General features: G+C 38.9%; 1 protein-coding gene across 1 annotated transcript; it reads left to right on the forward strand.

Annotated features, from left to right (window-relative positions):
* The first annotated feature begins 4,977 nt into the window (after positions 1 to 4,977).
* LOC136840141 (zinc metalloproteinase nas-10-like) lies at positions 4,978 to 13,405 on the forward strand. Its single transcript, XM_067106568.1, has 6 exons — positions 4,978 to 5,049; positions 8,191 to 8,244; positions 11,250 to 11,421; positions 11,624 to 11,817; positions 12,698 to 12,891; positions 13,210 to 13,405. The coding sequence occupies exons 1-6, from the start codon at positions 4,978 to 4,980 to the stop codon at positions 13,403 to 13,405; spliced, it is 882 nt and encodes a 293-aa protein (XP_066962669.1).

The raw sequence follows: 13,405 nt of genomic DNA on the forward strand, positions 1-13,405 counted from the left end.
TGCGTGTTATGTTCATCTTGTTGAAATTCTCTTCAGAATTCAGGTTTTCTGGAGAAAGAACAGTTTCATGAATAAAAAACTAACGTGAATAAGGAAAGGAAGAGATATTGCCCAGTCAGCAGCAGCAGAAAATAAAACGGCTTGTGAGATGATCTAAAACTGAATTTACTGAGAGAATACTGAAGTTCTATACGAAACAGCAGGAAGAGTCTGACATCACAATACAGAAAAAAGTTTAGATCTAAGCGTCTAGGTTTGTTTTTATGTACTGTATAAGGCCAACTTAATCTGAAAATAGCAATACTAAAACTGAGAATTAAAAGGCACAGTAGTGTTAAAAATAATTTATGTACAGAGTTAAAAGCGAAAAGGAGAATTTCAGATACTAATACTTCCCATCCCTCATCAGTCCTACTAACTCGTTACAGGGTCGTCTTGTTTCAGTAACAAAATTAATATGAATCTAGCCTTTACAATGACGAAATGCTTTTTGACAAACCGTACAAAATACTTCAAATGTAAACATGATCGAAATTGAAGCCCATTTTTTAATATTGATGACCTTTTCTTAAGCAAAGTTAATATCAATGACCTTTTCTTAAGTGAAGTTAATATTGATGACCTTTCTCGTAAGTGAAGTTAATACTGTTGACCTTTTTCTTAAGTGAAGTTAATATTGATGACTTTTTTTAAGTGAAGTTAATATTGATGACCTTTTTCTTAAGTGAAGTTAATACTGTTGACCTTTTCTTAAGTGAAGTTAATATTGATGACCTTTTTCTTAAGTAAGTTAATGTTGATGGCCTTTTCTTAAGGGAAGTTAATACTGATGACCTTTTTTCTTAAGTGAAGTTAATAATGATGACCTTTTCCTAAGTGAAGTTAATAATGATGACCTTTTTCTTAAGTGAAGTTAATAATGATGACCTTTTTCAAGTGAAGTTAATACTGATGACCTTTTTCTTAGAGTGAAGTTTACTGATGACCTTTTTTCTTAAGTGAAGTTAATAATGATTACCTTTTTCTTAAGTGACTGATGACCTTTTTCTTAAGTGAATAATGATTACCTTTTCTTAAGTGAAGTTAATACTGATGACCTTTTCTTAAGGTTCTCCGCAGCGTCCCTACGGCCCCTAACTGCAACCCCATTCGTTCCTTTTACCGTTCTTCCTCTCATTTTCTCTTACTTCCATCTTTTTCTCCTCAACCCTCTCCTAACAGTTGATTCATAGTGCAACTGCTTTGAGGTTTTCCTCCTGTCACGCCTTTCAAAACCTTTGACGGATGGTCTCTCGTCTGTCACTTTTCCACAGGTTGTATTTCAACAGAGATCTTTCACATTCGCAGTTGATCCCTGATCCCCTTTATCTGCCGAGAGAGCGGCCAGATTAGCTGAACAGCAGAAGCACCAATATGGAGTAGGCTAAATGTTTTGCCTCGCTGTCGAACTTCTCCAAAGTTCCAGAGGTCTTTTATTCCTCCTCACACCAGTTCCAGAGGTCCTTTATTCCTTCTCACAACAGTTCCAGAGGTCCTTATTCCTCCTCACAACAGTTCCAGGGGTCATTTATTCCTCCTCACACCAGTTCCAGAGGTCCGTTATTCCTCCTCACACCAGTTCCAGAGGTCCTTTATTCCTCCTCACACCAGTTCCAGAGGTCCTTTATTCCTCCTCACACCAGTTCCAGAGGTCCTTTATTCCTCCTCACACCAGTTCCAGAGGTCTTTTATTCCTCCTCACACCAGTTCCGGAGGTCCTTTATTCCTCCTCACACCAGTTCCAGAGGTCCTTTATTCCTCCTCACACCAGTTCCAGAGGCCCTTTATTCCTCCTCACACCAGTTCCAGAGGTCCTTTATGCCTCCTCACACCAGTTCCAGAGGTCCTTTATTCCTCCTCACACCAGTTCCAGAGGTCCTTCATTCCTCCTCACACCAGTTCCAGAGGTCCTTTATTCCTCCTCACACCAGTTCCAGAGGTCCTTTATTCCTCCTCACACCAGTTCCAGAGGTCCTTTATTCCTCCTCACACCGCTGGAGGACTGTGGAACAGCCTCCCTACTGAGGATGTCGTGCAATTGGAACTTCTTCGGAAGTTCAGGCGAAGATACAACGCATTGCTACCTTAAGGCAATTCTCCTCGTATTTTACGATTTACCTACAATTTTATCTATTTATTATTTTGCCAATTAATTTTTCCTTTCTAATAACTGATCTCTTCTTTCTGTATTTCCCATTACCTTCTCTTACTCCATATGAATAGGGTACATCTGAATAGTAATGGTAATATTAAAAATAATAATAATAATAATAATAATAATTATAATAATATTATTATTATTATTATTATTATTATTATTATTATTATTATTATTACACAGACGTTTAGTAAACGTGAGAAAATAAAAACAAAAACAAAAATATTATACCACCCACAATATTCACAACCTCCAAAAAAAAAAATTATGACTGAAAATTTTGATTAAGTTTCTCTAAACTGAAGACGTCATCTTGATAATTACACAACAGATTGATTGCTCAGTTCCAGGTAAATGGTTTTTATCGCGAATGAAGTTAGTCAGTCAGTCATTCAGTCTGAACACACGTGTGTGTAAATCATTCATTTCGACTTCGCGGACATTTGGCGCCTCGCTGAGTTATTGGATTGGTGAACTCTGATGTACCCAGTAATTGCTTCAAGTGATTAGTTCATGGCGTTGTATTATATTATATATATTATATATATACAGTGTATGTATATATATTTTTATATATAGATATATATAGATATATACATTATGTATATACATATATATATGTACATATGTATATATACATTTATTTATTTATATACATAAATGTATATATATATATATATACACATCTCTGTCCATGTAGAGGAAGGTAGTGGCATCACAAGGTAGTACAGCATTAAGCGTCTGGTTTTCAGTGAGTATTTCAGGGATGAGGTTGCTAGCCCTTGCACTGCCTTCGTGGATGCCCAAGGGGCTTCTTTGTAAACAGCACTCAGCCTTTCCTGGTGGTCACCCATCCAGTTTCTGACCACACCAAACGGTATTTGAACCTCACAGATCAAATGACTACCATACTCTTTCGACTGAGAAGTCCTGGTTTGATTCCCTGGCAAGCTAGAATACTATAGTGATATTTCATTACAATCACATTTGTCTTCTGTGAGTTAGGGACCTGTTTGTTAGCTGAGGGTGGTGGGTCACATAGAGAGTGGTATAATGGCACAGAAGTCTGTAAATTGCTCATAAACCTTCCCCTCCTCCCACAAGTACTGTATCACCAAACCATCCTGCTAGAACAGAGAAACGCCTGTCAGGTTTTAACTGACACACAGGATCCCGTCCAGAGCAGATAGTACCTGTTTTTCCCTTTCCTGGCCTTAGTAGTTAATTATGGTTATTTAAAGAAGAGTTGTATGTCCTGATATACTGCGTCACGTGGGAATAAGGCAGATTTCATTTGAACTGAATAAGATTAAGGAAAATCAGATAGTCCCTGGGACAATAGCAAACTTAATCACAAGGAAGGACTCCTTGTGTAAAAGAGGGAATTGTTTGTTTATTATGCATCATTCCTGAAGGATTCCTTGTATGGAAGAGAGAATTGTGTATATATTATTATTATGCATTATTCCTGAAGGATTCTTTTTGTATGGAAGAGGGAATTGTGTGTTTATTATGCACCATTCCTGAAGGATTCCTTTGTATGGAAGAGGGAATTGTGTATTTATTATTATTATGCACCATTCCTGAAGGATTTCTTGTATAGAAGAGGAATTATGTGTTTACTATGCACCATTCCTGAAGGATTCCTTGTATGGAAGAGGGAATTGTGTGTTTATTATGCATTATTCCTGAAGGATTCCTTGTATGGAAGAGGGAATTGTGTGTTTATTATGCACCATTCCTGAAGGTTTCCTTGTATGGAAGAGGAAATTGTGTATTTATTATTATTATGCATCATTCCTGAAGGATTCCTTGTATGGAAGAGAGAATTGTGTGTTTATGCATAATTCCTGAAGGATTCCTTGTATGGAAGAGGGAATTGTGTATTTATTATGCATCATTTCTGAAGGATTCCTTGCATGGAAGAGGGAATTGTGTGTTTATTATTATGTATCATTCCTGAAGGATTCATTATATGGAAGAGAGAATTGTTATTATTATTATTATTATTATTATTATTATTATTATTATTATGCATCGTTCCTGAGGGATTCCTTGTATGGAAGAGGGAATTGTGTATGTATGTAGTATTATTATGCATCATTCCTGAAATGCACGTTTGACAGATTTTCTTAGTTCTAAACTGTCGAAGTCTAAGTCGTTGCTATTAAAGAAAAAAAAAAAAAAAAGGTGGGGGGTGGGTGTTGGTCAGCCTCGTCTGTAGAAAAATGAAATGCCTCGCCTGCAGCGCTGTAGATGAGGCAAAGTAGTTACCTCACATAGAATTTGTTCTTGACTGAATGATATCTCTTCCGCGGGTGGTCCTGGAGCCGAACAAAGAACCAGCGAACTGAAATCATCCCATTTTCGACATGTGGAAATGAAACGATCATAGCCTTGACATGTGGAACGCATTAAGCACCGCCAGTGACAGATGGCCACCGACGATTGAAGCATGAAATTGTTGAACATAATTCTTCCTGGTAATTAAAAAGTCTGACGCCATCGCTCACCCCAGTGTAGCATCAGGCTGGAAATTAGCATCAGGATGAAAATTATGCACGTGTGGAAATGGCCAACATTACGAAATATATATATATATTATTTTTTTAATTCGGTGAAGTCAAAATGTTTGAAACATCTGCTGCTGAGGTCGGCTAATGTCTTGAGTGTCCTCTCCGGCCGTTCGAAGGACCAGTCCAGCTTCGAGGGTCGTTGAGCAGTAGCAATAGAAGTAGGAGTAGCAGCAGCAGCAGTAGTAGTAGGCCGTCGCTCTCAAGATGGCGTCTTCTCACTCGCGTCGACTCCTGATTGCTTCTTCGTTGATCCTCGTTGCAACTGCTGTTCTGTCGGTAATGGAAGGTCGACTCGTTGATTGAGAAGTCTGTCTATTGCGCTATGAATGTAGTGGTCTTAATTTTAATATTGCTTACGGTGCATGCTATGAGTCTGTCATGTACGGGACGATCAGAGGAAAACAGCGAAATCTAACGATGGAAACAACGCATTTAAAATCTGATTTTTAGTGTAACGAAAGACTGATTAAATTAAGATATTGTTCATTGTCCCACTATCCAGATTGTGTACTCTCTTCCATAGTGACGACCTTTGCTGAGGCATACAATGCTCAAGATCTCAGAGAATAGTGAATTTATAGTTTGAAATATTATCACACCTCTGAAACTGGTTTATGGAGTTTTCTATATTCGATGGTGATAGTTTTTTAAAAAATCGAGTTTTTCCAATGATGATGATACAAAATTGCATTTCTTTTGATGGTGATGATACAAAAAATTGTGATTTTTTTTCCCCGTGATGTACAAAATTCAATATTCTTTCGATTGTCATAGTGTTGAAAATTCGGCTCTATGTTTTTGCTCGATAGTGATGGTTTACAAAATTTGGCCTTAGTTGATTGACTGATTGATTTGCCTACTTGTTTTCTTATTTATTTATCTATTCGATGGTGACTTCGTAAGTGTATTCAAATGAAAGGGGAAAATAATGCAAAAATACAAAGACAATCAAGCTGAAAGTGTACCCTGTGTGTGTGTGTGTGTGTGTGTGTGTGTGTGTGTGTGTGTGTGTGTGTACAATACCAAGCCTTCTGTCAGTACTTTATATTAACTCTGGCTGTTGCACTTTGCAATTAAACGTTTAAATAGTAAATCTTAATTGCAGCTTCCACCTACCATTTCTTTACGATGCGTAATAATTAGCACTACCTTTACGATCGATCTTTAGTCCCTCTGAATCACTACCATATGTGAATCTTTTTGAGCTGCCACAGAAGAACCTCCTAATTCATTCTGTAGAAGGAGGATTCATGTAACAGATTACCCTGTCTCAAGACGGCCTTGGCTAAGGGACCTCGGATTATACCAAGTACTGGTGAATACTGGCTGGTGATTTTGCTCTGCTTAAGTTTTCCCCTTTGGTTCAACAACCACGGTGTTCTAAAAGTGAAATCAAGACGAAAGGGAATTAAAGAACCACGGAGTTTCCGTTCTAGAGCTTCCTTTCTGCTCTGGAGTTTCCCTGAGAAGACAGAGCGCCTGGAAACAGCAGGGATCTCCTCGGCGGCAGAGCTAGTTCAGTCCATTCTTCTGCTCTACCCTTTGTTTGGTTTTATGTACAGCCCTCCGCAGGGATAATTCCCTCTCTTGGCGGGCCCTTGTGCGTTTTCAAAATGAGGTGCTTCTCATATTTTATAATTGTCTTCCAGTGTTTTCTCGTCAGTATCGTAGCTCCTGCAGAAGAGGAGAGTCTGCTGTGCCATGCTCTGCTGTGCTCTGAAACTATAGAGACAGAACAGAGTCAAAGCTCCTGATAACGGTTCCTCTTTCCTTTGAGAGTGTTTTATTCTCATGCAACGCAGAATACGAAAACTGAATCCAGAAAGACAGAACGTCAGTCAACCATCGAGACCTGACAGACCTGAGACAGATAGTTCCAATGTCATCTCTTTCCTCTGTGATATTCAGCCACAGAGTTGAAAAACCGAAAACACACACACAACAACCACAGATCTCTCCACCTTGGCTTAGTGCTTAGAAAAGGAAGAGAAGGGAATATTGAGTAGCAGAGAACTTATTTTGTCTGTTTCTTGAATGTCAGGACGTATTTGTAGAAAGCAAGGAGGATTGTGAGATTCTGGCGAGGGCTTCACTTAATGACAATATTCTCACTTTAGTGGGCCCCTGGAAAATAGAAATAAAAAAGGGGGCGGGGTGGATGTCGACGGAACAAAAGGTCGGCTCAGAGAGTAAAACTACGGAGCCAAACGTTTTGTAGGTGTAACTGCAAGCTGAGAAGAATCATACGCATTAGCAATATGTTTTGGGAAGCTAATCTCCCCCCCCCCCGTTTCTTCTAAATTGAAAGGTTATTTTTTCATTCATTTATTTATTTATTTTACTTTGACTATTTCAGGATCATGGAGCATCCGTGAAGACGAGCTCCCCTCGAGAGAAAAATCATCTTGGTAAAGTAAACGAGTAGAAAATGAGCCGAGGTTTCTTCGACGCAATCGAGTTTTCTGTTCATCGTATAATCAAGGCCACCGAAAATCGATCTATCTTCGGTGGTCTCGGTATAATGCTGTACATGAGCCGTGGCCCGTGCATCTTTAACCACGAGCCGGTGGTGGCTCGCCCTATATCGTTGCCAGATGCACGATTATGGCTAACTTTAACCTTAAATAAGATAGTACTGAGGCCAGAGGGCTGCAATTTTGGTATGTTTGATGATTGGAGGGGATGGTCAACATACCAATTTGCAGCCCTCTGCCTCAGTAGTTTTTAAGATCTGAGGGCGGACAGAAAGAAGTGCGGACTAAAAGATGCAAAAAATTTTTTTTTATTTTAAGTCAAATGAGATGACAGGACCATTAAAGTTGATTTGTATAGATATGTAATGAAGGCATTTAACATTCTCTACCTAATTTATGCACAGGGCCATGTTCATTTGTCAAGTAATTTGTAAAGTTTCATTTGAAGGGAGGTGTAATGATCATTACCGTAAGCGGTTCGTTCTAGAATTGGTTTTCAACCTGTGGGCCATGGGCAGTTCTGAAGGGGGGCGTGCCACAGACATCTTCAAAATAGTATTTAAAAAATGGAAAATCATTTACAGTAAATGCAGGTCAGTGTTTTCTTTCACAAATGAAAATGTATAACTAATAAAGTGTTCTATAAAGTGTTTTATATTAATTCTATTATCATAATTACACAGTTCTGAAGGGCAGTGGGCCATGAGTATCTAGGGATGCCAAAAATGGGCCATGGGTACAAAAAGATTGCAAACCACTATTCTAGAACGACTGTGACAGAACTGGTAGCTTCAAGAAATCGGTCTTGATAATCTCAGGCGTCATTAACAGATTGAATGAAGAGATGAGAATAATATTCATAGAAGATGATTTTGAGATTTTCCAAAGATTAGTTAGAATAATTTTTTATTTGGTATTATTTTCTGTTCACTTTTCCTTACAGCAACAAAAACACGGTGCTGTGGGTCGGCAGTATGTACCTGGAGCCATAAACGAGGTATGTAACACTCTCTCTCTCTCTCTCTGTCTTTGTACAGGATAAAATGCTGTCTTCGTACGGATTCTCTCTCTCTCTCTCTCTCTCTCTCTCTCTCTCTCTGTGTCAGGGTTGGTTATGCAGCTAAAACTCTCTCTCTCTCTCTCTCTCTCTCTCTCTCTCTCTCTCTCTCTCTCTCTCTCTCTCTCTCTGTCTTCATACGGAGATGCCTCACTCTTTCTCTTTCTGTGTGTGTCAGAGTTTGTTATTGCACACTTATACTATAACTCTCTCTCTCTCTCTCTCTCTCTCTGAGTGCCATTTAACTGATCAGTACTTGAGAACCGGTTCAAATTCCGAAAGCGCCGGAATCACTGCAGAGTAAGGAGTAAGTTTCTGAGGCGTAGGTGACCAATTATGTTCCCGTAACTTTCTGGTGTAACCCGGGAAGAGACGACAGTCGGCCAGATCGCGAGGTCACTGAAATATTTCAAGCCATGAGCGAGATCTGAACTCGGGACTGAATTGGGAGGTTCAAGATGACAAAATTGGGAGGTTCAGATGATACCACTCAGTTACTGTAACTGTACTGTAGACAAATCGAGTAGATTTGCCCCACCCCTCTGTGAATTTGTTTTTCTAAATTCACAGCACATTCCTAGATCTCTTTTTCAACATCAGGGAGAAAATGAAAGGAATGGAGTGATTTGAAATAGCCAGTTTGATTACATTGTAATGAAAGAAGTGAAATTCTGTTGAAAGTTTTTTTTTTATATATAAATGCCCAGTAGGAACCAAAAGAAATTGTTTTAGTGCTGTCAGTGCACTTCATGTGGTGCACTGTAGGCATTAATTGAGGTTCTTTGCGGCGTCCTTCCTTAGGCCCTTAGCTGCAACCTCCATTCATATTTACTTTCTTCCGTCTTACTTTCCTCAACCCTCCCTAACAATTGTTTCATAGTGCAACTGCTTTGAGGTTTTCCTCCTGTTACACCTTTCAGACCATTTCTGACCTTCTACTCTATTTACCTTTCAGCGCTGAATGGACCTATGAGGTCTCATAGGTCCCAGTGCTTGGTCTTTGGCCAGAATTCTACAGTCCACTCCATTTCATTGGTGGAAGAATAGTGGTTTGATGATTTGATTGTGTGCAAATCAGTGAATTGGCTTGATATTCAGGTTCTTTTAAACTAAGGCCAATGTGGATCCGTTTGCAGAGGACTTATTCAGTCAGTTCCCTTCTTGGAAAAAAAATATAAGACCCAATTGTTTAACACACACTAAACAACCGTCAGTAGCTTTCACAACTGAAAAGATTAAAGATTCGCTCACGGAGAACTGAACTGAATACAGAAATTGAGGCCAAAGGCCAAGCACTGGGACCAATGAGCTCATTCAGCTCTGAAACGGAAACTGACAGTAAAAGTTTGAAAGGTGTAACAGGAGGAAAACCTCAAAGCAGTTGCAACATGAATCAACTGTTAGGAGAGGGTTGAGGAAAGAGAACATGAAAGGAGGTACAGCAAAAGAAACGAATGAGGTTGCATGAGAAGATGATATACGAGGCGTAAATAACCCGTGGTCTGTTTTCAGTGTAGATGGAGATACAGTGATTACCCTTGTGATTCATGACTCGTAAATCACCGGGTTAATGAGGCGGCCCTCTTTCAAGGGTGTCTGTGAATGGCTCTTTCCACCTGCTCTCATTAATTTATCAGGGTATGTTAATCTTTAATCTCCAACTCTTTCAGGAGAGTTTCTATGATGGTGGACTAAGAGTGGCAGTTGTATATATATATATATATATATATATATATATATATATATATATATATATATATATATATATATATATATATATATATATATATATATATATATATATATATATATATATATATATATATTTATATATATATTATATATATATTTATATATATATATATATATATATATATATATATATATATATATATATATATATATATATATATATATATATATATATATATATATATATATATATATATTTATATACATATATATATATATATATATAACAGAATTAGATTATATATTAATATATATATTATATATATAAAGGACGGGCAATGGCGAATCTGATGTTAACTGAATGAAAGGACGAACGAATGAACGAATAAATGTGTGTGTGAAAATTGTAAATAGTAATAACAGAACAGTGTTGAGACCTTTATTTTTGTAAAATGATTTCAGCCTTTCGATCTCTTTGCCACCAGATATTGGAAGTATTCTGTCACGGTAATTACACAGTAGTGTTACACTATGAGAGGTTCATTTACAATCTCTTACAGTCTATTAGATAGATAGAGAGAAAGGTATATGCGTATAAGCTGTCCCCAACTCACACGTGTCGTTTGCAGACAAATTCATCCATACGTAATGTGCCCACCTCTCACGACTAGCCGATGGTCATTACCCAGATTATGTAAGACTCTTCAACCTTGAAAGCTTGGCGAGATGTATTCATCTAGGAGTCACTTAAAAGGCAAAATATTTTGCAACTTTCACTAACAATGATATTTCAAGTTGTAGGTTGACACAAGGGTACATCGCATAAGTTGAGTGAATCTAGAGTCATTAGAATTTTTTGGCCAGAAAGTATTAAGAAATATCCATAAAATCAATAAACGAACAAATGGGCTGAGTTCCCTTGAGCCTGGGGCAGTGGTACTGCTGTAACTGGTTGCCGGTTTTGGCTAAACCCCCTCACCGGCCTTCCCATCTTCCGCCCTCTTTGTGTAGTCAGTTACGGGCTGCTCTAGAAGCTAAAGACCTTGCCAACGTTGTCTAGCTTAATCTTAAACAACAACATTTAGCCAAGATTTCTAGTGGGAGTTGGGTTATGTACCCTTGTGTTCAACTGGAAGACTTGCCGGTAATGTAACTGGTTTGTGTGTGTTAAGCTCAGTTAGGTTTGTTAGGTTAGGCCATGTTAGGTTAGGGTCAGTCCCAAAATTCCTAAACCTTTGCAACTCACCTCACAGACCTTTCCTGAGGATGCGTATGTCGAAGAGGAAGACATCTTGCTTACAGAGAGCCAGATGGCAGGACTCCTGTTCACTAATGATATCATGGACAGGCAAGCCAGTTCCAGTCTAGCTAGTTACTGGCCTAGCAGTGGAGGCTTCCCTTATATTCCCTTCACCTTCTTAGATGGTAAGTCAGATTTTCTTACTGTGATGACAAATCAAATTCTTTCTCCTAGAGTGTTGGGTTCTCTGATTTTGTTGACAGATTGGATTTTTCTGTCAAAATGACAGGTTAGATCTCCTGTCTTAGATGAAAATGAGATTCTCTCTGTTAGAGGGCAAATACATGTTAGATTAAAGGGGGTTTAGGTGTCCTTACTTTATTCCAGGCTTCGTGGATCGCTCCAAAGTCTGGAATGCACCAGGTGTGGAGAGCGCCACCTGCCCCAACTTCGAAGAGGTTTCTCCATTCTACAGCGGTCCCCATTTGGAGTTCCAGATCAATGACGTCAACTGTAGTTCCTATGTGGGGATGACCAGCTCGGGGCAGCCCATATATATCACAAAAGTGTGCCAGAGCAATGTAAGTGGAAGATTAATCTCCTACCCATCATTAATCTTAGTCTGATATGTTGTCCAGCAGTTGAGGCCCTTTTTATGTGCTGTTTTTAATTTGTAGTTTTCTTGAATTACTAGTGCTGTGTCTTTCAGCAGGTGTGCCATTCGTTTTTCCTGCAGACTGTCTTGTAAGTTTTCATATCTCTACCATTACAATTGATAAAAATAGGTAGATGCCCCTTTCCCATTGCTAAATCTCTTTTGACACCAGCACATGTATGAGATCAGTCCTCAGTCCCTGGATTTCTCAGAGTGACGTAATTTGAGAACAATACAAAACAAAATATTAACGTGTGTCTCCCAGTGAGTTTTGATGACTGACTTTGCACAATGCATAACCTCTTTCAAATTCATTTTTCGATCTTGAGCCACTGCTGCTGAGTTGGTAAGCAAATCCAGTTGTAAATGTGGCAGTATTATTATGCAGGTATGCTCACATGTTTTGGATATCCTTAACAACAGAATGACAAATAAAGAAGTTTGTGAACACATACTGTACCCACATGCTCCACAGGAAAACTGCACAGATGCTGGGCATCTAAGAAAATCAGTAAAACATTACTTTGTTGTGAGCATCGTGTCTCCTAGTTACGGCGATCATATTGGTCAAAAATTGTAAAATTCAAATATCCGGTCCTGTTATACTTAGCTTTGCCTTCAGTTAGAGTACAGCCATTATTCTTCACGTGTTCTTTTTTGTCTTATGGAATAAAAGGTGTCATTACCATATGCTCCTGAAGGCACTGAAGAAATCTGAGAAGTACGAACGTTTAGCATGTCGCTTAATATGGATAAACCAACACACTTGCAGTGAGCAATGAGTAAACTTTTGGACCATTCCACAGATGGGATCCTTGTTGGTAGAGTTAGGCCACGCCATAGGACTTTGGCATGAGGAGACCAGGTCAGACAGGGATACCTACGTCCACATCAACACAGGCAACGTCCTCCCAGAGAAGGAACACACTTCTTCAAGGAAGCTGACAACAGCTACGGTGTGCCTTATGACTATAGCTCCATCATGCACAGCCATGAAAGGGTAGGTTATCGTTAAACCTACTGAGGTTGTAGACAGATTGCATTCCTGAATAGTTATGGAAGGGTATGCTGTTAAAATACAGATTCTGATATGTTCCATCATGTGTGGATGTATGTTGCTTGTTATATCCCAAGGAGAGCAGTTTGGGCCATTTTTCAGGCATTCTACATTCAGGAGAATGATGAAAATTTGTTTCCAGAGAAATGCATGAATAGGAAGCATTGCCATTTCACATTCACTGAATTATGAGCTCATATGTTTGTCTAAAATGTTAATGTTCATACGAAAACTAAAACCCGATGTTTACAAATGATACAGGAAACTGGATTTGAACCTTCTTCCTCAGGTCTACCAGCTGACAGGACACATCACCATAGCCACCCTAAATCCACTCTACCAGGGCCTCCTGGGACAGACAGTTCTGTCGCATATGGACAAACTGCTCGTCAACAGGATGTACGACTGTTCAGCCAAGCTGATAGCAGCTGGGACTGCACCAGTGACCGTGCTCTGA

Source organism: Macrobrachium rosenbergii, chromosome 1 (genome assembly GCF_040412425.1).
Source record: "Macrobrachium rosenbergii isolate ZJJX-2024 chromosome 1, ASM4041242v1, whole genome shotgun sequence".
Lineage (NCBI taxonomy): Eukaryota > Metazoa > Arthropoda > Malacostraca > Decapoda > Palaemonidae > Macrobrachium > Macrobrachium rosenbergii.